This window comes from Hemicordylus capensis, chromosome 4 (genome assembly GCF_027244095.1).
Source record: "Hemicordylus capensis ecotype Gifberg chromosome 4, rHemCap1.1.pri, whole genome shotgun sequence".
Lineage (NCBI taxonomy): Eukaryota > Metazoa > Chordata > Lepidosauria > Squamata > Cordylidae > Hemicordylus > Hemicordylus capensis.
The window spans coordinates 302,583,107-302,608,545 of NC_069660.1; the positions used below are offsets into that span (position 1 = coordinate 302,583,107).

The 25,439-nt window shown below is 44.3% G+C and overlaps 1 protein-coding gene across 1 annotated transcript in view; it reads left to right on the top strand.

The window, feature by feature from the left end:
- The window catches only part of FER1L6 (fer-1 like family member 6), a 160,139-nt gene extending 142,499 nt beyond the window's left edge, over positions 1-17,640 (top strand). The window contains exons 38-41 of the mRNA XM_053245966.1: positions 3,362-3,603; positions 6,286-6,449; positions 13,995-14,095; positions 16,702-17,640. Coding sequence (XP_053101941.1) covers positions 3,362-3,603; positions 6,286-6,449; positions 13,995-14,095; positions 16,702-16,888 — 694 coding nt within the window. The 3' untranslated portion in view covers positions 16,889-17,640. The remainder of the gene's footprint in view (positions 1-3,361; positions 3,604-6,285; positions 6,450-13,994; positions 14,096-16,701) is intronic.
- Positions 17,641-25,439: the final 7,799 nt, after the last annotated feature.

Sequence of the window (25,439 nt, forward strand, 5' to 3'; positions counted from 1 at the left end):
GAGAGGGGAGTAAGTACAGCAAAGCTGCATTAAATCACCATTTGGAAAAGCCCCAGCATGGGCTGAGGAAGCGCCCTCAGCTCCCGCCACCCCCCTCCAAAGCTTACTGGACAGCACCTCGCCCTCCTTTCCTCAGAGGAGGATGAGAAGTGGCAGTAGCAGCTCCTCCCCCTCCAGCCCTCAGGGGGTGTGAAGAAGATCTGCCACTGCAGGCAGCGTCTCCCCTCCCACCAGCCAATGGGAATGTCTTCCAGACTCTTGCATCATTGCAGAGCCTGGAGGCACTCCCATTGGCCAGTGGGAGATCCAACCAGTAAAGACTCAGGAGCAGCATGCTTTTATTTGCTGATGACTTAGACCACCATTGCCACACAAAGGGACCAGCCTGAGAGAGAGGTGGGCCTTGAGGCCTGTTCCTGACCTGGCTGGTGCCTGACCTGGCTGACCCATGGCACAAGTCTTGATAAATGTACTCGCTCCTCAGGAAAACCATGTTAATTAATTGCAGGGAACCATCCATCCCAGAGGCCCATGTTACAAAGAGCTTTGTATGCAATTCATGATTAGCTCAACATTTTGTGTTTATATCATGATGCGTCATAACTGAGATGAGAACTCTGAAAAACTCAGAACTATCTTATAACAGCAAATTTTTGCTAAATCATGGGTGCTCATTTTGCTGAATCCCACAGCCTTCAGTTGCCTCAAGCTTTTCATTTATGTTAATCTTGGCATTTAATTAATATGGCAAAATGATATTAATCTGGTCCACATACTGGGATTCCACTTAGGTGGTTCATTCACTTCACAAAGGGTTGAATGGGTGGCAGCTAGATATACATTCAAGATTCTCTTGTACACAGTGTGGGAAGGCATGCAAATATGGACCATATATGTATCATTCTTTAAAATGAGGGTGAAGATGGATGTAACATTTAAAAATAAGTCACAGTGGGTTCCTGACCCACAGTGTGAGCCTGGTTTCCTCACAGCTTCACAATTAGCATGACAGATATATATTCTGTCAAGTCAAACACAGGTTCAGTTATCAGTCTTGCTTCTCCTCTGCCCCCCACTGCAGATGGACTGCTTGTCCTTTTGTATTTGTTACATTTCCACACATACGTGTGTGTGTTTTTCATATACATATATACACACTTTACTTTTTTTAAAAAAAACCTATTTATAAACAGTTGCACACTTCTCCAGGGATTGTGTGGCAGAGGTGTTTGTGTGAGGTCACAGATAGTAGCCAATTGATGCCACCCACAGCTGACTTTTGCTACACATTTGCAAAACAGTCTTTTTAAGAAAATGATCCTGAGAAGAGAAATATATGTTTAAGTTGAATGTAGTAAGAATGCTTCTAAATCAACCCCATTGCTCCACAAATGTTACATCTGCCTTCATCCTGAAAAGGAATGATATGGTGCAAGGTAAAGTTTCTCAAAGAAGTGAAACAGCCTGTGTAACCATGTTAGAAAAGTCAACAAAGAAAACAAAAAAAACCCCAAAGGTTGACGTTTGGGAATACGTGTTGTAATTCATTATTCAATTACTGATGTCTTTTGCTCCTTAAAGGTACAGTAGTGAGAGGAATTTGAATACCGTCTTGTTCGGATTTTATCATTGGGCAACTTTGTTAATATTCCTGACATGTCTTACCTTTTACTGAAAGTGCAGAAAACAATTAGCAGAGACAGATGAAAGGGAAGTATTTAGCTAACATCAAAGCTGAGCTAAATTTCTCCTTCAAGCAAAGGTGTTTACTGAGGTTTAAGAATGCCCCATTAACTGTTTTGGGTTCAGTTCTTTCCTTCCTGGTTCAAAGCAGGGGCATAGCTATAGTTGAACAATTGGAGGGCAAATGTCCCTGGGCCCAGGAGGGAGGGGACCCCATTGGTTGGAAAACAGCTCACTCTTTGCTCTCCCCTCCTGCCTCCCTGACTCACTGGCAAGCAGCTGCCTCCTGAACAGAGTGTGGGGAGTGTGTGGCATTTGTATTGGAGTGAGAGAAAGGGCATCCCAAGAACGTTTTGTTTTTCACCATGACCATTTGGTTCTTCTGTAGCAAAAACATGGAGAGGAGAAGAAAAACACAAAGGGACCCAGGCAGTGTTCCCTTTTAGGCGGGAACACTGCTATGGGAAGGGTAAGCAGTAAGGGTCCCTCTAAGGCATGTGCACACAAGATTTTTGATGTCCACTCAGTTAATTTTAGATCCCACTCAGGTTGAATCAGGAAGCCCCCAATCTGAATGCTGCCTTGATACTGCTGCCCAAAACAAAACTCATTCTGCCATTGTGCGAACAGGTTCAAAGAACCTGGGCCTCCAATGAAAAGGGCCGCCGAAGCCCCATGGCTCGGGCTCCGGAGGAGCTCAGAGTGAACTCCCCCCTTCCACACCTGGGCTGCCGAGAGCCCAGGCGAACTCTCTGTTGGTTATTTCAGGCAGTGCTGGCTGCCTGATAGGAGGTTTTCCCTTTTTCTTCCTCCACAGTGGGAGAGAAAGGGGGAAAGATCCAATTGGCAGCCGGCACTGCCTGAAATGACAAGCTGAGAGGTTGCTCGGGTTCTCGGCAGCCTGGGCCATGCCCCCTTTGCGTATGACATCACGTGCAAAGGGGGCATTGCCCAAGCTGCCGAGAGCCCGTGTGATTTCTCAGTTTATTATTTTAGGTAGTGCTGGCTGCCCGATTGGATGTTTTCCCCTTTCTTTCCCTCTCTGGAGGGAGGGAAAGGGAAAAACGTCCTATTGAGCAGCCAACACTGCATGAAATTAAAAAGAGAGAGTTTGCCCAGGCTCTCGGCAGCCCGGGCATGAGAGGGGAGGAGTTCGCCCTGGTCTCCTCCAGAGCCCGAGCCATGCCCCCATGTGCATGACATCACGTGCATGGGCGTAACTGGAGGGGGCGGCCAAGCAGAGCCGGACCCAGGCTGCCATTCGGCTCCGCAGCTGCATTCTGCACACAGATAAGAAAAATTAGAGGGAACACATCCTCACTTCTTGTCCCAGGACCCACTTCAACTGTGCTATGCCCCGGTTCAAAGCAGAACCTCCAAAAATTATTATAGATCCCCATGATCATTATGAGACACCTTCATGCATGTGACTCTCATAAACCTGATAACATTATTGTGATAATGTCACCTTTATTGAAAAGTGTTCCTTTCCAGCATAAGGCTAGTTTCTGCATTTTATCCAGAACGGTTCCAACCAGTCCCATGAGGATAAGAAAAGAAGCAATGGTTTTCAACTACAGCGAAGCAGATTTGACTCTTAGTAGATCCTGTCTTAGTACTGGGGTTGGGCAAGTTTTATCCATTATGGGTCCCTCAATTCAACTCTGTGATGCAACAGGTGGTTGAAAGGCCTGGAAGACGACAGGCAAGAGACAGACGTACATTACAACTCTTTGACTGGAGAAGGGAACTTCAACTGGCGCTTTGTGTATCCATTCCATTATCTCCCAGCTGAGAAGCAAGTGGTGGTCAGTAAGAGAGAAAACATATTTTCATTGGACAAGACCGAACGCAAAATACCCGCAGAACTGGTGCTCCAGGTGTGGGACTTTGAAAGGCTTTCTTCTGATGACTTTCTGGGTAAGCCTGCACTTGCTAAGCGAAGTATCCCGAATTTGAACAAAGGCGAATGGGATTGCTACTGGAGTCTGCATAATGCTGGGTCTGGTGATGGATTAAGGAAGAAGTTCTCAAGCTTGGGTTCCTAGAGGTTATTGGTCACAGACAGGGCAATAGCTCTCTCCTGCTGCTGCTGCTGCTCTCCAGCAACTGGCATTAAGTGGCATACTGCCTCTGAACCTGTAGACATTGAAGGCCATTGCAGCTGAGGATGATGGGAGCTGGAGTCTGACCACACCTGGGGATCCGAGTTTGAGAACCCCTGGATCAGAGAGTTCAGTTGGGCACAGTACTGAGGGGAATAGTGGAATATTGAGGGAAAGGTGACATTCCATGCTCCTAATCTGCCCAATTGATTGCTAATTTTTTGGTTAACTGTTATAAACCATCCAGGGCCATTAGATGGGGTGGACTCTGTGTGTGTGTGTGTGTGTGTGTGTGTGTGTGTGTGTGTGTAGTTGGTTTGTTTGTTTTTGTTTTTATTCAATTCATATACTGCCCATCCTAAAGTGGCTCAGGGTGGTTTACAGTGAAATCAAAAACACATAATAAAACAATTGAAATAATTTTTAAAAACATTTAAACCAGGTTAAAATTAAAATTAAAACTAGATAAAATTAAAACTTGTTTGGTGGCAACTCGGGACCGGGCCTTCTCTGTGGCTGCCCCGGGGCTTTGGAATATGCTCCCTGTTGAAATAAGAGCATCTCCTTCTCTGTTTGCTTTTAGGAACATCCTCAAGATGCACCTGTTTTCTCAGGCTTTTAACTGAAATCAATTTTAAACTGTTTAATTTGTTTTTATTTTATAAGATTGTTTTACTGTATTTTGAGAGATTTTTTACTGTTTTATATTGTGTTTTAAATTTTGTACACCGCCTAGAGATGTACATATCAGGCGGTATAAAATTATGATAAATAAATAAATAAAATATAAATATCATTAAAAGACAGGCTAAAAGGATGGGTCTTTAAGGCTCTCCTGAAGACTTGCAAGGAAGATAATCCTCTGTTAACTCTGCTGAATGCCATCTTAAATAAGGAGCATTCAGATCCTTCTTAGAAGGTCCTCCTTCTAGACATACATCCACAGCAATGAAGAACAGACATGCCTCCTGAGCAAGGCTATCTGATACACAGAAACCAGGGCTGCACAACTTTGGCCTTCCAGCAGATGTTGGGCTACAGTTCCGAGCATCCCTGACCATTAGCCAAAGTGGGCTGGCGATGATGGTAGTCCAGCAACAGCCAGAGGGCCAGTTGTGCAGCCCTGAAAAGGAGATGGGGGGAGAGAGAGATTGTGCATCCATTGCATGGGAACAAGATGTTATGGTCCAGATAATGGATGGGGCCTCATACACACATAGCTGGAAGGAAGGAAAGAAAGAATCCATCTTTTTAAAATGTCATCTAGAAAAATCTGTTGAAGTCAAGCCCAAAGCCCTGCCTTCCTTTGTTGTAAACCGCCCAGAGACATAAGTTTTGGGTGAAAGAAAGAAAGAAAGGAAAGAAAGAAAGAAAGAAAGAAAGAAAGAAAGAAAGAAAGAAAGAAAGAAAGAAAGAAAGAAAGAAAGTTGGTTGAGGTAAAGTCTTCACACAGCAGAGTAAGCTCTGGTGGTAAAGAAGTTTAGCCCAAGAGACTATCCAGAGACAGTAGGTTGAGTTCAAAAAAGAAATAAAGATTTATTAAGAAACTAAACATCACATACTGAGAGAGACACAGAACAGCATACCCAAACAGGCACTAGCCTTCAAGAACAACTGAACAATTCTGACTCATAACTGACCAAGACAGACCTATTAGCACAACTCTTCATGCCTCTTGTGGCCAGGATTGGTTACTGTGGTGCTAAGAGCAATGCTTTAGAATTCTCACTTCTAACAATAAGCAGAACCTTGCAGGGTCAGACCAAAGATCCATCTAGTCCAGTGTCCTGCTTTCCATCGTGACCAGCCAGATGCTCTGGGAAGCCCACAAACAGGAGGTGAAAGCAATAACTGTTTCCTGCTGTTGCTCTCAGAGGCATACTGCCTCTGAACACATAGATTTGTTGAACTCTGACACAAGATGTAGAAATGTGTGTTGACTTAGCTACAGCAACATCCTAAGCAGAGGCAAGTGGAGCAGTTTCATCTTAATATGCTTTTTAGCTTTTTGCTAATAACTTTTAATTTCAGTTCTAGCCTGGTGTTTTACCTTTTTAACATTATTATTTTTTAACCCTATATTGTCTCTAGAGGTGGCCCTCGTTATTCGCGGGGGTTCCGTTCCTGCCTAAAGGCGCAGATATGGAAACTGCAAATTACGAAACCTTGAGTCAGATAATGAAACTGGGTCTCTAAGACACAATCACGGATATGCAACACCATGTATACGGAGTTTGTGGTTGAAGGCCACCTGTATTACACACACACACACAAATTTATTTATTTATTTATTTATTTATTTATTTATTCATTTCTTATAATAATTAATTAATTAATAATAAATATTATGCCACCCTACGTCGTCCTCTGATCATCATAAAGACAAATGCAGCAAGGAATAAGCCTATGATACAAATTATACGCCTCTAATGTGGCAAAGGACATGAATTAAACTAACGGGTCTCTGAATGATACAGGATTTTATTTCCCCCTTAAGGCTCCCTTGAAATGAACCTTAATGGCTTTCCCCGGGCAGCCAAAACCGCGAAGCGCTGTGACATAAGCATGGTGACCGCAATCACAGAGGAGAACAAGATTTCTATATTTCAGCAAAAGCGTGTCAGAGGCTGGTGGCCCTTCATCAAAGCTGGAGAACTCACGGTAAGTAAGCCAAGATCAAAGAAAGTGTCTCCCACAACTGGTGGAGAGTGCTGAGATCTGGTAGTACTCTGATGTTGCCATTTTTATCTATCTATCTATCAGAAGGAGAGCTGGTCTTGTGGTCGCAAGCATGAATTGTTCCCTTTGCTAGTCAGGGTCCACTTTGGTTTGCGTTTGAATGGGAGACTACATGTGTGAGCACTGTAAGATATTCCCCTTACGGGATGGGTCCACTCTGGGAAGAGCATCTTCATGCTTGCATGCAGAAGGTCCCAGGTTCCCTCCCAGGCATCTCCAAGATACAGCTGAGAGAGACTCCTGCCAGCAACCTTGGAGTAGTCGCTGCCAGTCTGTGTAAACAATACTGAGCTAGATGGTCTACAGGGCTGACTCGGTATAAGGCAGCTTCCTATGTTGTTATGTTCCTCCAAGGAGCCCAGAGCGGTTTATGTTTACCCTCACAGCAACCTTGTGAGGTAGGTTAGGCTGAGAGACAAATGACTGGCCCAGAGTCACCTAGTGAGTTTCAGAGCTGAACGAGGATCTTAACTTGATTCTCCCCAGTCCTAGTTGAACATGCTAACCATTCCACCACACAGACCCAGTGTTTTGGAAGTGGTTCCAAAGTTTGCCAGGCAAATTCAAGCCCAGCATATACAAGAAAATGGCATATTTCACATCTTTGATAATTTTATCTGGTATTTCATTCACATTTTATACTTATTTGAGTGTTGGATTCTGTAATAATATGTGTAAGTACTGGAGAGGGGATCTTTAAAATCTGTTTTAACCTGTACTGGAGGTATCTGTTTTTGTATGCATTGAATGTTTTGTTTTTGTTTGTTTTCTCACATTTGAATTGCCTTTGGCTAGAAGCAGTAAAGTTTGTACTGGTATAATCCAAGAGTACGAAAAGCACTGTTAGATATGACAGGTTAATACCACTGACTGAGAGTTTTAAAAATGTGTGTGGCATATAGACTCAAATATCACACAGATCAGCAGCACAGTCCTTTGGCATGTTATAAATCCAAATCCCATACCTTTCTCGACATTCTGGCCCTGCAGCATTGAGATATTGACTGGCTCTGCAGCATTCTGTTTCCTCTCCAGCATCAAGAACGGCATTTCTCTGAGGGCTGAAGTAGACAAGATGACAAAGATCCCTGCCTGGATCTTCTGTCTCTTTATATTTTAGCTGCCGCAGGGGTGGGAAGGCGGCTTTCCAGGGCAGGACCTCAGTGTTCAGTCTCGCCCTTCCCCCAGCACTCATTTCCTGATGAAAACCACACCCACTGCTGTTTGCCCACTGGGGGAACTCATACCTGCCAACATGTCCCTATTTCCCCAATAGGACATGGTATGGAAACTTACATTTGTTTATCTTTCTAAACCACCCTTTGTCCTAAGACCTCAGGGCAGTTAACAACAAGATACGAACCAATAATGAAACTTCAATAAAAACAACCTGGAAAAATAAATAAATAAATAGATAGATAAAACACAGCTACATAAAAGAGAGCTGGGGGGCACTCATTGGCCAAGAGCCAAATGGTAGTGAGTAGGTGGATGGTCAGATGGCAGCAGGAGGAGGATGGAGAGCATTGGGAAGGGGTGGGGGAACTTGAGGTGGGGGAGCATTTTGGTGGCACGTACAGCACCACAAACAGAAGAAGCAGCAACGTTCAATTATGGAACACAGGCCACTGCTGACCTTCCTTCAGAACTGGAGCACCATTACTAAAGTGAACAGTTTCAGATATCAAATATCACTGGTATTTTAATATAGCTTTGCAATGATAACCACTAAGCATCTTTGAAGGGTTCCTTCTGCACACTTCTCCATGTGGTGGAAATTTTGTCCTCCCAAGATTAATAAGGGAGTTTTCTAAAGCTTGCTATAGCTGGAATGAAAATGTCAGTGTGGAAAGTAATAGAGAGCTTAGCCAGGGCATCCTGACCTGAATGTGGTGGCTCATATTAACACCAAGCGACTGGTCTCTCGGTACACATTCATTACTCAGAACTTCAGGTGCTTGGCTGGATTCACTGCAACAGGGTTGACCCGATATGCTTAAACACCCTTGCTCCAAACAGGGAAGTTTTAGGAGCATAACGTGGAAGGCATTTCAGAGTCAGTCTAACTTTATAATTCTGATGACTCCCATGATTTGATTCATATTATTTTTCATTTACATAGCACTGGGTAAATGCAATTACAGAGGAAGGATTATGGCAGATCAAATAGCAATAATTATTCCTGAAGAATCTCACCATTTACATGCAGAGAGCCATGAAAAAAAATACTGAATCCACGAGGCATCTTTTTAATACTGAAAGCACATGATTAGAATTTTCCCCAAGTGCCTTTTTTACATTGCAGACTATATACAATCTCTCTGCATTTAATTGTCCTGATCTGTATGTCCTTGTTTAATTAAAGTGCAAATGGAAGGAATATTTCGGACAGGGATGTGTGGATTCCATCTGTGGAGTTGCCATGGAATTTTGCATTATTGGGGGGAAATCAGCATTCATGCATCAAAGATCATATTTTTAACCATCATAGCTTTGCAGAGGAGACATTGGTTAATGAAATATCAGATACCAGGAGTGGGCTGATTAAGGCTGCCAGTTGCCAGGAGGCAGGATTTCAAATCCTGCACAGAGAGCCAAATGGCTGGGCAGATAATCAATGCATTCCCCAAACCTCAATCACTGGAAGGCCTGCTCAACTCCCTTCTGAATTCTGAGATGTCATCAGCCATGTTTTCTCCACAGCCCTACTCTTGAAAAGCATACATTTTTCAAAAACACATTAACGGATTCTGTGCTGAGCTGATTAAAAAACAACCCTAGCTCCCTTGGAGAACTAACCTTGAGCTCCCTTGGAGACACAGGGTTCCATAGGTTTGATCCCATTACCTCCAGACCTGATCCTTCCCCTTAATTGGGTTCTTCCTTTTAAGGCTGGGACTTGTCTACCTTCAAGGTATTGATTCTATAAAGTAGGGGTAGTCAGTGGGTGCTCCAGGGACCTCCTGTCTGGCCTTCTGCATGGCTTCTTATTCTGAAGACTTCCTGCTCCCATGCACCCGAGCTGATTTGATGCCACAAGATGTGGGCTCTAGCTTAGATGGCTTGAAAAGGGGATTAAAGGTAAAGAGTGCCATCGAGTCATTGTCGACTCCTGGTGACCACAGAGCCCTGTGGTTGTCTTTGGAAGAATACAGGAGGGGTTTACCATTGCCATCTCCCACACAGATGATGTGTTTCAGCATCCTCCTATAGTCTGGGAAACATAGTCTGGGAAACATACCAGCGGGGATTCGAACTGGCAACTTCTGGCTTGCTGGTCAAGTCATTTCCTGACTGTGTACTGTATTCATGAAAGACAGCTCTATCTACAGCTATTGGTTGCAATGGCTGTATGGAACACCCACCTACAGAGAGGCAGTGTGCCCCTGAATGCATGTTGCTCAGGGACACCAGTAGCGGAGGGCTATTTCCTTCATGCCCTTCCAGTGGGCACTCCAGAGTGCCATTCCTTCATTGGCTACTGAAGGAGACAGGATGCTGGACTAGGTAGTTCTTTGGTCAAAACCAGCAGGGCTCTTTCTGAGTCGAGACACAGGTAAAGGGCACTCTAACTCCCCAGTGTGACAAGCAACGGAGACTTGCAGAGCCCATTTATTCTTATGCACCAGAACTGCTCACTCCTTCTGTGCATTGAGATACAAGCCGGGGTGGGGATGGGGGGGTCTCCTCCTTCGTCAGCCCCACAACACTCCACCCCCCACTAGGCCTACCAGTCATGCTCACCCCTCTAGGAAGAGAACTCTATACTACAGCCAAAACTTGGAGATGGGGCCGTAGCTCACTGCCTGCTCTGCCTGCAGAAGGTCCCATGTTCAGTCCCAGGCAGCATCACCAGGTAGGGTTGGGAAAGACTCCTGCCCGGAATCTTGGAGAGCTGCTGCCAGTCAGTGCAGGCAGTCCTGAGCTAGATGGACCCCTGGCCTGACTCACTATGAGGCAGCTTCCTGTGTTGAGGGAGCTGTTGTGGTGCCAAAGGGGAGGACTCTGCTAAAGCCCCTGCTGCCGTTTGCACTGGAGAAAAGGGGGTCAATGTGCCCTTTGCTCACAGTGGAGAGAGTTAGTGGGTTGAGATTATGTTTAGGACTCTTTTTCAATTCAAAAGATGGTTCCATTTAAAACTACTTGCTGACCAGGGCTATAGAAGATACATAGGGAGCTTAGCTCCTACCTGGAGATGCCAGGGATTGAACGTGGGACCTTGGGCATGCTAAGCAGATGCTTTACCACTGAGCCATGGGGCCATCTACATCCTACAGCCCCATCTGCAACATAGCTTAGCTAGCTGCACACTTTCCTGTTCAATAAAATTCTCCTTATCTTTTGGAGATGGAGTTCCAGTGCATTGACCTTCTGCACCCACTATCCTAATGACCACAAGGGGCACTGGGAGCAGTAGAGGTAGCTAGTGAGGGTCTCCTTACCTGTCCTTGCTTACTTCTACTCTATGACCCCTGCTTTGACTCCTCAGGTACTTCCTGTAGTGAGCCAGCCCTCTTCCTTTCCTCACAGAGAGAAAATGGAAACCTCTTTCTCTCTCCCTACTTATTCATTATGTAGTTGATAGCTAGGATAGGCCTTTCCTATCTCAAGCGTCCTTCACCAAAAAACAAGTTAAGTAACTTAGACTCTATGGTGATCGCCATGCGTGTTACTTCAATAGCTGCAACAACTAAACTCTGCACTCCGTTAACTGTAGTGGCAGCTGCCTTGGTACTTTGCTAAATAATCACAAACCCCAACATGATCGACTTCTTAATTTCACAAGAAAAAAACCTCTCTTTTCTGATGCAGTAGTGTTTTGCTGCTGCCAGGTGTGCATTCTGGAACTATGTCATAACCACAGAGAGGTGTCAGAACACAAACAAGAATTCTGATCAGAACTGACAACTAACAGCTGATCAGTGCCAGCAGCTATAAACTTCTCCTTACCTAAATATCCAAATGGATTTTATGTCTCTCTTTCATCTTTCTGAACTGGTTTTTGTGCTGACCTGTATGTGTCATAGTTAATGCAAGGGTCTGTTTCTGTTTAAAATATTCAAGGCAAAGGAGGATAGAGAGACAGTATCTTTAATAGTGGGGAAGAAGAGGGGATTGTGGCAGCCTGTAGAAAGCTGTAATCTGCTGAAATTTCCGCTTCAACACAACTGTTAAAGGGACAGGAGCACTATTCTCCTAACCATCTTGCCACTCCATTCTATTCTTTTATCACACACCATTGCAACAAGTTAGCATGTATCCAATGAGGTTGTTAACAAGCTCTACAGCTTCTTCTTAATAATCTTTATTGGCAATCTCTTAAACATATGCATGGACTCCACATGCATGGAGTACGTAATACATGGTTTCTGGTCCTTCACTAGTAGTGGGGAAACCTCCCAGCCAAGATCTCTCACTTGACCTTCCTAAAAAGTTAGCTGCATATTATGTTTTAATGGCTCTCAACTGATCTTTCTGTTGTTGTTGTTGACTGCTTGCTGAGGATCAGTTAATGCTGGGGTTCTCAGTCTTTGGTCCCCAGATGCTGTTGGTCTTCAACAGGAATTGGGGACCCAAGGTTAACATTAAACATTATCCCCTGAGAGATTGTTTTTTCACTGTGCTCTGTTCCTTAAATTACCCATTTAAAGTTGGTAGCTACTACCAGCTAGGATTCACTTCGCAACTTGGGTGGGAGTGAGACCAGAATCATATAGGGAGTGTGTGTAAATGTGTGTGGCAGAAGGAGAAGCCATTCTGAGTGCCAGAGTGGGTAGCAATGGACACATAGGCCTTTGGAGCTGGCTGGGGAAAGGAGCATGGGGGACTCCAAGTCCATGTTCCTTGCTTTGGGGGGAACTGATCCTGCTTTACAGATTAGTGCCATCTATCTCAGTACGTGCCTGTTCCTCCACACTCAATCTATATACAATGATATAAAAGACACTGTACGTCTCCTGCGTTATCTCAGGCAAAAGGAAATGAAATCCTGTAGTGCTGTCCCTGAACTACTACTTACCACTTGGGGAAGTGGAGACTGTGTAACCATATGAACCCCTTCCAAGTTTTTGGCCCCAAGGAAAATCCAGTCATTTCGCAAGCAGTTGCTTAAAGATGCGGAATCTGGTGTGGCTCTGCCAAGTTTAACTTTAGGGCTCCCCAACCCTTCTGAAGGGGAAAAAATGACCCTAATTTAGATCACCTTGTTTACCCTGTGTTACCCACTGGCCTGGAAGGAAAAGAGGAATGTTTTCTTCAATCCTGAAAACAGAAACTTCTTTCCTCCATGTGTCTTTCAATACTGTGCAGCAGGGAAAGTACCAGTTCCTGTCTATTGCACCAGGGTGGAAGGGATAGGTGGAAAAGGCAGGTATGATTAAGCTGGTATAGAATTGTGCTGGGAGACTGCACTGTACATTGGAAATTCTCTGGTTCAAATCTTCTCTCTACCATGTACTCATTAGATACCCTTAGGCAAAACACCAGTGTGTGTGTGTGTGTGTGTGTGTGTGTGTGTGTGTGTGTGTGTGTGTGTCTGCGCGTGCACGTGCACACACTGTTAGAGGTTGTTGATTTTTACCCACAATAGGTAAAACAGCAGAGCACTAAGGAATGAGCACACACTCCAGTTACAGCGTAGGTAGCAGAGGCTGGTTGGGATATTGCAGCTATTTAGAGAAAACACATGGAGATCCTTGTATGACTAAACACTAAACATTTATTGGTTAAATACACTGAGATAGGAAAGACCTATATCTAATCTAAAGGACTACATAATGGATAGGTAAGGAGAGAGAGAGAGAGGTGCTTCCATCTGCTCTCTAGGAGGAAAGGAAGGATTGTGACTCAGCACAGGAAGTGAACATAGCAACATAGGAAGCTGCCATATACTGAGTCAGACCATTGGTCTATCTAGCTCAGTATTGTCTTCACAGACTGGCAGTGGCTTCTCCAAGGTTGCAGGCAGGAATCTCTCTCAGCCCTATCTTGGAGAAGCCAGGGAGGGAACTTGGAAGCTAGAGGCTCTTCCCAGAGCACCTCCATCCCCTGAGGGGAATATCTCACAGTGCTCACACTTCTTGTCTCCCATTCATATGCAACCAGGGTGGACCCTGCTTAGCTAAGGGGACAAGTCATGCTTGCTACCACAAGACCAGCTCTCCTCAGAGTCAGTCCAGGGGTCATAGAATAGGGACAGATAGGGAGACCCTGACTCACTGTCTCTACTCCCAATGTCCCTAGTGGTTATTAGGACAGTTGGTGCAAGAGGTCGATGCACTGGAACTCCATCTCCAACGCGCACACACGCACGCGCACACACACAGACAGAGTGATTCATTTGTAACCATCAACTGATGGCTTTATATCTACATTCTAAAGGAATGGCTCACAAATGCTGATGAGGAAAGAACTCATAATGCGACATTTAGATGCTATTAACTAAACAGACTTTCCCCCTCAACCTAGGGCAAAGTGGAAGCTGAATTTCATCTAGTCACAGCAGAGGAAGCTGAGAAAAATCCAGTGGGCAAAGCTCGGAAGGAGCCAGAACCTTTGGAAAAGCCAAAGTAAGTCCTGCCGGTCATTCACTTGCACAGCACAGGAAGTGAAGTGTTACGTCTGGCGTCCAGGTTTTGGAGCTCAAAATCCAAGAGCAGCTAGGGAAGGAAATAGATTGGTTAGGACAGTGTTTTCCTGCACCCCCTTCTGCTGCTGCTAGGATTTGGGCTCATCCGGTATACCAGGGGTTCCCAAGCAGTGGAACGTTGTAGCTGGGGATGGTGGGAGTTGTAGTTCTGCAACTTCTAGAGTACTGCTGCTTGGGAACCCCTGTGGCATACCATGATTAAGGCTGAGCCACACATTCGCAGGTGAGAATTTTTGACTCAGAATTGGGGGAAGGCAAAAGGGAGGCCCACACTGACCTCCTACCTTACTTTGTTTGGTGGCTGCTGCTGCTTCACTGCGGGTGGCCATTTCCCCCCAGAACACCCTTCAAAATGATGCTATATGTGGTGTTCCTTGGAAGGCAAGATTGTGGGGTGGGAGGAATGGTAGCTGGCAATAAGCTAACTGGGCAAAGAGGTACCTTTTTAAAGTGGCGATTCTCTGATATTTAGCAGGGGGAGAGCAACTGGCCCTATCCATCCCCAGCATAGCATCCCTCCAGTGGCTGTTGCTGGTGTCTATCCTATATTTCCTTTTTAGACTGTGAGCCCTTTGGGGACAGGGAGCCATCTTTCTTATATATTTATTTAGTCAGTCAGTCAGTCTTTTTATAGACCACTTTGGAAACTTTTGTTGGAAAGCGTTATATAAATTGTTGTTGTTGCAGTAGGAGAAATGCTGCTACCGCCAGTGAATTTTATGCCTCTCCCCAGTTTCTTCTTCCCTGCCCTCCAGAAAAAGACATGGAAATGTTCCCCTGCGTCCACTGTGAATGGAACAGTGAAAATGGTGGGGTGACACTGTGGCTTAGAGTTGTAGATCTTTTGATATGAAAAGAGTTGCTTATCCAAAGTAGCTGGGTCCCCTCCATCCAGTCATATATAAGATTATGAATATAACATTATGTACCAACTCGGCCATTATCGGAACATCTGATCATCCTCTTTTGCAGATGTTTCCCCAGGCCATTCAGAAAATGAGGTTGTATTTTCTGACTTTAACATACTGTCATTTTCCATAATTTTATTTACAAGATGCACAAGGCTAGACCAGCTTAAAGAGGGAAAAGAAGGCATTACTTGCCATGATAGATCATTTTAATTTTCTTGTGTTTATGGCATCTGCAAGAGCTTGGGACTTGTTGAGTAATGAGATAATATTAACTAGCATTTCCCAAGGAGCAACTGCTGCAGGTCACATGCATGCTGTACACCAGGAGTTTCCAACCTTGGTCCCCCCAGGCTTGTGACAGGGCATGATGGGAGCTGTAGTCCAATATCTGGGGACCCAAAGTGGAAAGCCCTGCAATGCACAGCCAGTAAGAGTCTACACTACAAGCTACTGTACTTCATTGTGTGCTTAAGGCAGAGCTACATGTTACAGGGCAAACAAGAGGTTCCCAACCCTTGGTTTCCTTGTAATGATAATTAGGGTTGACACTGAAATGTTTAAAAACAGTTAAACTTGATGCAAATTCCAGGGTTCTTCAAAAAGAATTTTCAAGGAAGGCCAAATGAGTTATATAAAACAAGTGAAATTTTCTTGTAGATTCCTGCACATCCCAACAATACAGGCATAGGACAAGGGGGTACCTAATAGTTACTGCACTCATGGATCCTGCCCTTCCAAATTACCCTCTGCAGCCATTTAACCACCACCCCTATCCCAAGCTGGGCTCATAAATCCAAAATAGGCCCAACTAGGGGGAAGGTGACGGGCAGTGCTGTTCGAATAAATTCCCAGGAGCATCTAGCTGGTCTCTGTTGGAAACAGGATGCTAGACTAGATAACTTATAGAACTTTGGTGTGATCTGTTAGGACTCTCTTTGTATTCTTATGTCCAAGATAAATACTGCCTGCCCAAGCTCTCTTGCTTCGTAATATGGCTTTTGCACAAATGTTGGAGAAAGCTGAAGTTATAATGCATTACACAGCTAATTTAAATAGATGTTAATCTTGATGGAGCAAAGGTACATGGTCAAAAGGATAGGTCCCATTTTGCACAAGTAACACCCGTGTACAGTAGCCACATGGGATGAGGAGATGCCATGGTTCCTTTTTGTGCTAGTGCTACATTGTGGCTTGGGTCCAACTACACAGAGGTAGCTCCACACCAATTTTAATGTATAAACTTATCTTGCATTGCAAGTGGAACACTCAGGAGTGGAAAGAATTTGTAGTTGCCATTTCCTATGGTCAGGATACGAATGACTGCTCCCTTAAGTATTATTTTTCCCACATCTCAATGACTACCCAAATTGTATGATTCTGGGAAGATTCTAGGAATAAAACACACTATTCCAGTGATGTAATTGTACAGAAATGCATGGTAGTATTGTGTGGACAGGAAACCTTTATCTTAGTCCGATTTGCATAGGGGGGAAATAGAAAATTCCCCTTTTCAGTTGCAGTTACTTCCAAAAACAATAATATAATTATCTTGTTGAATATAGATCTGTCTGGTACTAATAATGTGTTTTCTCTCTCTCTCCCATTCTTAATCCAGCCGACCCGACACTTCCTTCTCCTGGTTTGTGAACCCTTTCAAGTGTTTGTATTACCTCATCTGGAAAAATTTCAAGAAATACATCATCATTGGGCTGATTCTGATTATTTTGATAATATTCCTAGTCCTTTTCATCTACACACTACCTGGTGCCATCAGCCGTAGGATTGTTGTGGGCACTACTTAGAAGACTGTTATTTCTCAAGTGTAGCACTAGCAGTTCAGGAAAAAAACTAAAAACTCAGCTTTTGCCCATACTCAGACTATATATGGTAGAATATATTAGAAGATATAACCCACTATTTTACAATATTTAAGTGCATTCAGGGGCGTAGCTAGGGGAGAGTGGGCCTGTGTTCGCCCCTCTCCCCGGTGGCCCCTCAGAGTGAGGGAGATAATGAAAAAAAAATAGGAAGGGATAGAGCTGGGGGGCCCTCAGGAGCTGGAGGGCCCAGGTTCTTTGAACCCATCCACTCAATTATAGCTATACCCCTGAGTGCATTCATGGCCACTTACCACATAACTCCATGAATTACTCTCTCAGAGCCAAGTTAGACACAATGGAGACAGTTCCATGTGTTCGAATTTGAATTTGCCCCAATCATGTAGAAAGATAGGCTGAGTTCAGACATCATGAAGAACCATGGTTATTTAGTCTAACTGTAGTTAGTTTACTGGCTGGTTCAGACACCACATGGAATCTTTGTTAAAGGAAGACCCTGCATAAAGTCCCTGAGCCTTGGGAACATGCGCTTTCCCCCTCCTATCCTCATGCAAGTGTCTACTTCCTATCTGGGTTACAAGAAGCCATAACTGGTCTGAATCAACCAGTGTTGGCTTATTTTAACCCTACTGAATTCAAATAAGCCGAGATCTGTACCCAAGGTTATAGATAACAGGTTATTTGAAGCCTGTAGGTTAGAATAAGCCCAGATTGGTTGGTAGAAGTGATTGTGTGGAAGCAAGGTAAGAGGAAAAGCTACCCAAGTTTTCCTCCTACCTTGCTTCCACATAATCCCTTCTACCTAGGTTTTCCTCCTATCTTGCTTCCACCCAACTGAATATTGGGAGCACACACAGCTCCCAAACCTAGATAGAAAACAGTTTTGGGTTGTGTGAATGACCTCTCCATGTCCCGAGCCTAGCAAGACCAGGCAACCGGAGAGCCCTTTCTGGACTTTTTAGAGAATCGAAGAGTCCAAAGCAAAATCAGTATAAGTAGATTTGTCTGGATATCAGTGGCATCCCTTGCAAAAATGCATTCATATTCACATAAAGTATTTATAAATATGATCCCCAATTTACAGATATCCTTTGGATACTGCTAATTTGGCAAAGAGGCACTTTTAACATGGTGATTCTCTTTATTTAGCAGGGGGAAAGTAACTGGCCCTATCCACCCCCAACACAGTATCTCCAGTGACTGTTGCTGGTGTCTGTCTTATGTTCCTTTTTAGATTGTGAGCCCTTTGGGGACAGGGGTCCAACTTATTTATTTATTATTTCTCTGTAAACCTCCCTGAGCCATTTTTGGAAGGGTGGTATAGAAATCAAATTATTATTAATCAAATTATTATTATTAATCAAATTATTATTAATAATAATCAAATTATTATTATTTGATTAATAATAATAATAATAATAATACAGAAACTTCAGTGCATGAGTCCACTGTTCACTTCAGTGGAGAGGACTGTGACAGCTCTGTATATGCAAATGGATATAGTTGTGGCTCTCCCCTCCTTGAAATAAATGGAAGAAAGCGCTTATGAAAAGCTCTGTGTGAGTATTGGAGCACATGCAGAACTTCTGCTCAGGGACACTGAGCAAACCCAAAGAAAACTGAGCTTGCTGGAGGCATAGCAGAGCCAGTGGGGAGTATGTCTTAGTGATTTAGTCAGAGGTGGAGTGCCATATGGGCAATATATTCCAATATAAATAATTAAGTATCATGTATATTAATATGAAATAATATATCTAGTGCTAAAGTTTATCTGTGATCATATAACAGTTGTATTGCATCGCCCTCAATTTTACAACTACTGATTATTGTAATACTGTATATGCAATGTGATTTTTATTAAAATGAAAAGAAGCAGACCGACATTTTAATATAAATGGTCCAAATCATTTCAAGAAAAAGAACTGGATTATGCCCAGACACCTGACATGGTACCTGCTCACAAAATGACAGGAAATAATATCACAGACAAAAGTGGAGTCGGATGAAGAATTCAAAGAGAGAAGAAAAATCAAAACCTTGTTTAGGAAACATCCACTGCAGATGCAAACACATTTATCCAATCCATGGGACCTTTTATGCATAAAGAAGGCAACAGAAGATACCTGTTTGCTGGTGTGGCAAATAGAGACTATGGTGGGACAAGCTAAATTAGCAAGGCCATTTACTAGGTTCTAATTGGTGTATTTCACCCCATCATTGTGCTCCCCAACCCTACTCTCCCTTCAAGGAAAGGTCCCTAGCATCCCTCCTCCCCACAGTTGATCAGCACAATAAGATACCTACACTTAAAATTTGGCTCCGACACCTGGATTTCACACCACCCATCACCATTTTGCAGTGATGAAAACTGAACAAATGTCTTGCAGGAACTGTTTGTGTTCAGCGTTTGCAAGTGGGGATCCTATATCTTACCCCTCAGGGACAATAAAGCAGCAGAATCAGATCAAAACTCTGCAGTGCCTGAAGCAAGGCACCAAATGCTGTCATGCCGCACACCCCTGGTGTTGGGGTCGGGGCAGCCCCCTTTCAAAACACACCCTTGCAAGCTTTGAAAGTGACATGAAGAGCAGGGAGGAGAGAAGATTGCCAGCACCCTCCTCTTCTCCCCTTATACTGTTTCAAGTGCTGCAAGGAGAAGCGCTCCTTGCAAAGTTTGCAAGGATCAGATTGGTCCCAAAGAGCTGCTCTAATGGCAGCTGGTAGGAGAATTTTGCCACCCAACTGCAGTCCAGTGATCTGCCACCTGAGGCAACCGCCTCCCTCGCCTCATGAAAGGACCGCCTCTGGAAAGCAGCTTGGGATTCTGAAGAGAAGATCAGGGTAAGGGTTAAGCAGTCCCTCCCCCCTGCAGTTGAATCACTTTTGATTGCAAAATGCCAGCAGACTGATTCACGTGTCTCCCATGAACTTAGCTAGGCCCTGAATTACTTCTGCTTTCTTGCCTCTGGCTTTAGCTGCTTGCTAGCACCACCAACGCCTTGAATAATTCTGTCCCTTGCTATTCAAACTTTGTCACACTCCAGATTTTCCTGTCATGTGTTTTTTTGCCACAGACAGCAGCCTTCTCAGGCCATTTGTTAGTTATCCACCTATCCATCTCCCCCACCTCCTTTCACAGGGAATACGTTTCCTGAGCTCAGCCAGACACTCTCCATCTTCTCCCCACTCCTGTCAACAGCTACTCCAACTGTTTGATAATATATGGAAAGAGGGTTTTTTGAGAAACTAGACAGAGTGTGTGAAGGCCTAATTTAGCTCGGAATACATAGGATGGGAGAACAAGCTGACATTTCTGACATTCTTGATGGAGGGCTTGGAGTTGCCAACTTTTCCTTGCAGGCTCTGTGCTGGTGCCTTTAAACCAGTTTACACACAGACAATGCTTTTCGCCACCACTTATCACCATGTCAAGAAAGGTTTCACCTGCTTAATGTCTGCTTCTTAGGCTACAGCTCAAGTCATAGGCTCCAGCTCTCCTTGTTTATGAGAAGGGCTCTGTGAAGCATTTTCAGTTAGGGGGATGTCTAGTGCTTTGATCCACTGCCACCCAGTTTGATTCAGTACTGCCAGGGTCTTCGCTACCTTTTCTTTATTTTCACTCCTGTTAGGAAGGGGATAGCATCTTCCATGGCTCGACTTTTTTGAATGACTGCTTGTAAGTCCCCCCCCCTTGTTTCTTTTCTGCAGTCCTGGAAAAGGCAGAAGGTAGGTTGGGAATTGTAGTCCTTTCAAGGGCTGCTGCAATGTTGCACAGGGCTAAGTAAAAATCATGGGGAGCTACTTCTTTTGGTCTTGGAGCTGGCATGGAGCACACAGTACGAACCACAAGGATGGCATTCAAAACAGCATCCCCCATGGTGACTGCCTGAGTGCTAACTTTTGCTGCACTTACCACAAGGTTCTTTCCCCATACATTTCCATGTTCTCCTCAGTGGCCAACAGCTGTGTGCACCATTGAGGGGGAAACTTGCACTGTGTGACGGAAAATTATGTAGGCAAGTATTTAAACATGACCCGCTCAGCAGGAAACAGTCACTATGGAGAAACCATTTTGTACGTGTCTTCAGGGGGCTGGAGATAATGAGGCTCCTTCTGGCTTATAAAGAACATCAAAATATCTGGAGGGCAGGTCTATCAATTGCTCTGGTGGCTATGGGCCACCTCCAGCCTCAGGGACACAATGCATCTCAATACCAGCCTGTGTCTCACCTCTTGCCTGTGGGCTTCCCAGAGGCATCGGGGGGGGGGCACTGTGTGAAACAGGATGCTGGACTAGATGGGCCTTGGGCCTGATCCAGCAGGGCTGTTCTTGTGTCTGTATGTTCTTATCTTGGAGGAAGACAAGCAATCAGGTAAATGGACATAGTCTAAGTCAGGAATGGCCAACCTGAGGCTTTATAGCTGCTGTTGGACTACAAGTCCCATCATCCCCCACCACAATGGGCAATGGGCAGGATGAGAAGTTGTAGTCCAATAACAGCTGGAGGGCTTCAGCTTGGTCACTTCTGGCCTAGAAAGGGAGCTGCTACAGTTCGGGGCGGGGGGCAGGAGGAAGCAAATGGAATGGGCAGAAGATCCTGTATTTGAGTGGTTAGAAATTGTTCACCAGATTGTTGCACCTCCACTGAAATCCATCTTTCTATATCTGTGTTAATCATTCCATGAATGGCGTCTGCTGTTGCCTACCAGGGTTATTAATTCTCTCCAAAGAAGTGGCAGCTAGCTGGCTGGTGCGCCGCAGAGGAAGAACAGAGAAACTTTGCTTAATGTTGCCCATGGAGTTTTTTCCAGCAAAGAACAGGGGACTAAAATTGCAACACTCCTCTGTCTTTTTGTTGCTTGTCAGCATGAAATCTTGCAGACACTGTTGACAATCTTCCCCCCTCCCCTGAAAAAACAAATCCAGAGAAGTGGGAATATTTCATGGAAGGGGTCACAGGCCACCTGGTTATATAAGATATGTGAGATCTGAAAGCCCTGCTGGTAACCACTGAGAGGTAGTATGCTCTGCAATCTAAATTACAGTATAAAGATAAGGTACACTGAAGCTTTTAGTCAAGAAAAGCGCTTCTCTTATAAGATCTTCCAACACTTTCCAGGCAGTTCTCCATAATGAATAAAGCTGTAATCCTAAACCTACATCTCTTTTCTAACCATGCCCATGTGAGGGTAAGCCCAATTAGTGAGGTTTACAGTCCAATTATGTCCTTACATTGGAAGCTTGTGCATCTCCACGATTAGAGGCAATACAAAACATCTGATTAGATGAGAGATTTGGCATCATTACAGGACATGCAAGGCATTTGCGTCCCCTGTCCCCTGTAAAAAGGTAAAGTGTGCCATCAAGTCATTGTCAACTCCTGGCGACCACAGAGCCCTGTGGTTGTCTTTGGTAGAATACAGGAGGGGTTTACTATTGCCTCCTCCCATGCAGTATGAGATGATGCCTTTCAGCGTCTTCCTATATCGCTGCTGCCCGATAGAGCTATTCCCCATAGTCTGGGAAATACACCAGTGGGCATTCGAACCGGCAACCTCTGGCTTGGTAGACAAGCCATTTCCCCGCTGCGCCATTAAGTGGCTGCTGTCCCCTGTACATCAGTATCATATCTGCAGTCAGACATTCGTCCAAGGGACAGGGATAAAGCTCAGTGGAAGAGTATCTGCTCTGCATGCAGAAGGTTCCAGGTTCAACCTCTGGTATCTCCAGGTAGGACTGGGGGAAACCCATATGAAATCCTGAAGAGCTGCTGTCAGTTAGTGACAGTGTTGGCAATACTAAGCTAAATGGACCAAGGGCCTGACTCAGTAGAAGATAGCATCAAATGTTCATATGTTCAAGCTGCTCCAAGTGAGTGTAGGAAAGGAAAGTTGTCAGACCCACAAGCAGCAACTTCAGCAGAGGTCTCCTGCTGCCATCTGTGGCCCAGCACTCAGATCCACAAGTGGCAAATCTCCAATGACCTTTGGAGGACTGCTTGACTAAAGCTCATTCAAAAATTATCCTAGAAGCAATTCTGATGAAATCCAAAAGTTGTGCGGGTTGGGAGGAGAGACAAAACAGGATGAATATCAGGGAGAGGTGAAAAACTGAGACATTCTTGTAAAGTTTTGAATTTAAGATGTTCTTAGCATATTTCTTTGGGGAAGAGTGGCCTACAAATCGAAACATATAAATGAACAATAAATCCGCAACTACAGCTGTTGAATAAGAGGACATAGATAGCACCTCCACCAGCAGGTGGTGCTGTTTCTTTACCTTTTGAACACAAATGGGTGGTGTGGACATCTGGGAGTTGCCGTGGAATTCAGTCTAACCTATGAGATAACAGTAGTGTTGATGCTACACTGTTAATGTGGGGCTCTTGAACTTGGATCCCCAGATGATGATGATGATTTTATTTAATACAGTATTACTACTACACAAGTTTCGAAGTGGTTCACATATGTTGGTGGACTACATCTCCTATCATCCCTGGCCACAATGGATTATGGGAGTTGTAGTTCAACAGCATGGAGGGTGCAAGTTTGTGAACCCTCAACAGAATGGATTTTTTCATGGGAAGGAGATGTTTTTCAAATACAAGCTTATGCTTCTTTCCAAATATTGCATAAAAGTATCCTCCACAGGATTTTTCTTAGTTAGCCCTTCCCTTGAATATGCAAACTGTCAAGTGGGATGGGGAATGGAGTTAGCAAATAGCACTCTTATAAGATGTATTCTGCCAGTTTTGGGACAGCAGGTGGACCTTTGTGTGGGGAAAGTTGTATGTCTGAATGCATATCTTCTAGGAAGTACGTGACCACTTTTAGGAAGTATGTGACCGCTCAGGTGATGTGACCACTTTTTAGGAGGTCAAAACCTGTGAAGATTTGCACTGAAACTGACCAAAATTTATGCAGGTAATTGCAATTTAGGAATATGAAACATAACTGGTAGGATTGGGTTTAGGGTTTTTTAAAGGTGAAACAATGTGCCGGTTTAGGTGATACGTCCCTGGTCCAGGGGTTAAGGGGGGGATGTGTAGAATCCAGAGGAGAGAGTTGTGGTATGCAAGGACAATACAATCGAGTTGAATCAGGAATATTAACAGTTTAATGAGAGAGAAATTATTTACAGAGAGGCAGGTGCCATCTGCCTTCAGTGCTCTTGCTGCTGGCTGTTTTTATTCCAGGACTGGAATAAAAGTAACTAAAGCACCATTCAAAAGCTGGCCTGGATCAAGGAACAGATTAACCAAAAACACCACAGGCATGTCCCTTGTGACATCTATCACGGATGTCCCAACACGCTCCCCTGGTGAACAGTCCTTTATTGGGCTGCCATTTTATCCAAATGGCAGCTTTGCATGTGACCCAAATACTAGTAGTAGCTGGATTCAGAGGTGCTCTTACCCCTGGACTTTGGGGCTGAAGTCCAGTGCCTCCACAATCCCTAGGGGCCCCCACATCCTTTTTAGTCTGTCCTTGGTGATGTGGTTTGTGCCCTCAAGAACCTACATGTTAAAAAATGATGATTAACTTGCAGCGGGAGGGCCTCCAAAGGCCTTTAGGTCCAGGCTCCAAAATTACCTAGGTGCACCTCTGTCTGGATTGCATGCAGACTACAGTACAGACAGCCATGTGTCCCTTTACATGATAGGAGGGCATTGGGGTTCTGCAAAAGACATTGCAATGGTCATGCATGCAGTGCATCCCCCTTTTAATCATGTGGGCTGTGGAAGTATCGGTCAAATCAGCCCAATTTTGGGCTAATGGACCAAAGGTCCAGTACATAATAAGACAGGACTGTACAACTTTGGTCCTCCAGCTATTGTTGAACCAACTCTTAGCACCCCCTGCCACAATGGCCAAGAGTCAGGGATGGTGGGACTTGGAGTCCAACAACAGCTCACAGTCCAAAGTTGTGCAGCTGTGGTCTAAAGGCTCATTATGCACATAGGGATAAAGCTCCTATTTATTAAATTGGGGGTATAGATCAGTAATGTTCTATTAAAAGTCAGCTATGCCATTATAGCTAAAGTAGCATGGATTACTCAGAAATGCCAACTCTTGGAGTGAGCATCATCCAGTTTTACACCTGGAGATCTGCTTCTTTTCCCCTGTTGAATTTGATTGCCATTGTTTTCATCAGTATTGCCTTCATCAGTTGTCCTGAATGAGGTCAATGGCAATTGTCAAGCTGTCCAAAAACTGAGCTTGCTAGATCAAAGTAAACACTTCCAGATAAAGCTCAGCTCTGTTGAAAGCTAATTAAAGTAAACCTCGTGGACCATAGATAAAAGTTTAATTCCATATAAAGCAGGACTGCACAACTCTGGCCCTCCTGGAGATGTTGAACTACAACTTCCATAACCCCTGACTATTGGTCACTGTGACTGGGGCTAATGGGAGTTGTACTCCATAAACAGCTGGGGTGCCAAAGTTGTGTAGCCCTGATATAAAGTCTAAAGGCCGGTTCACAATACTGATGGACACAAATATTCATTCATTC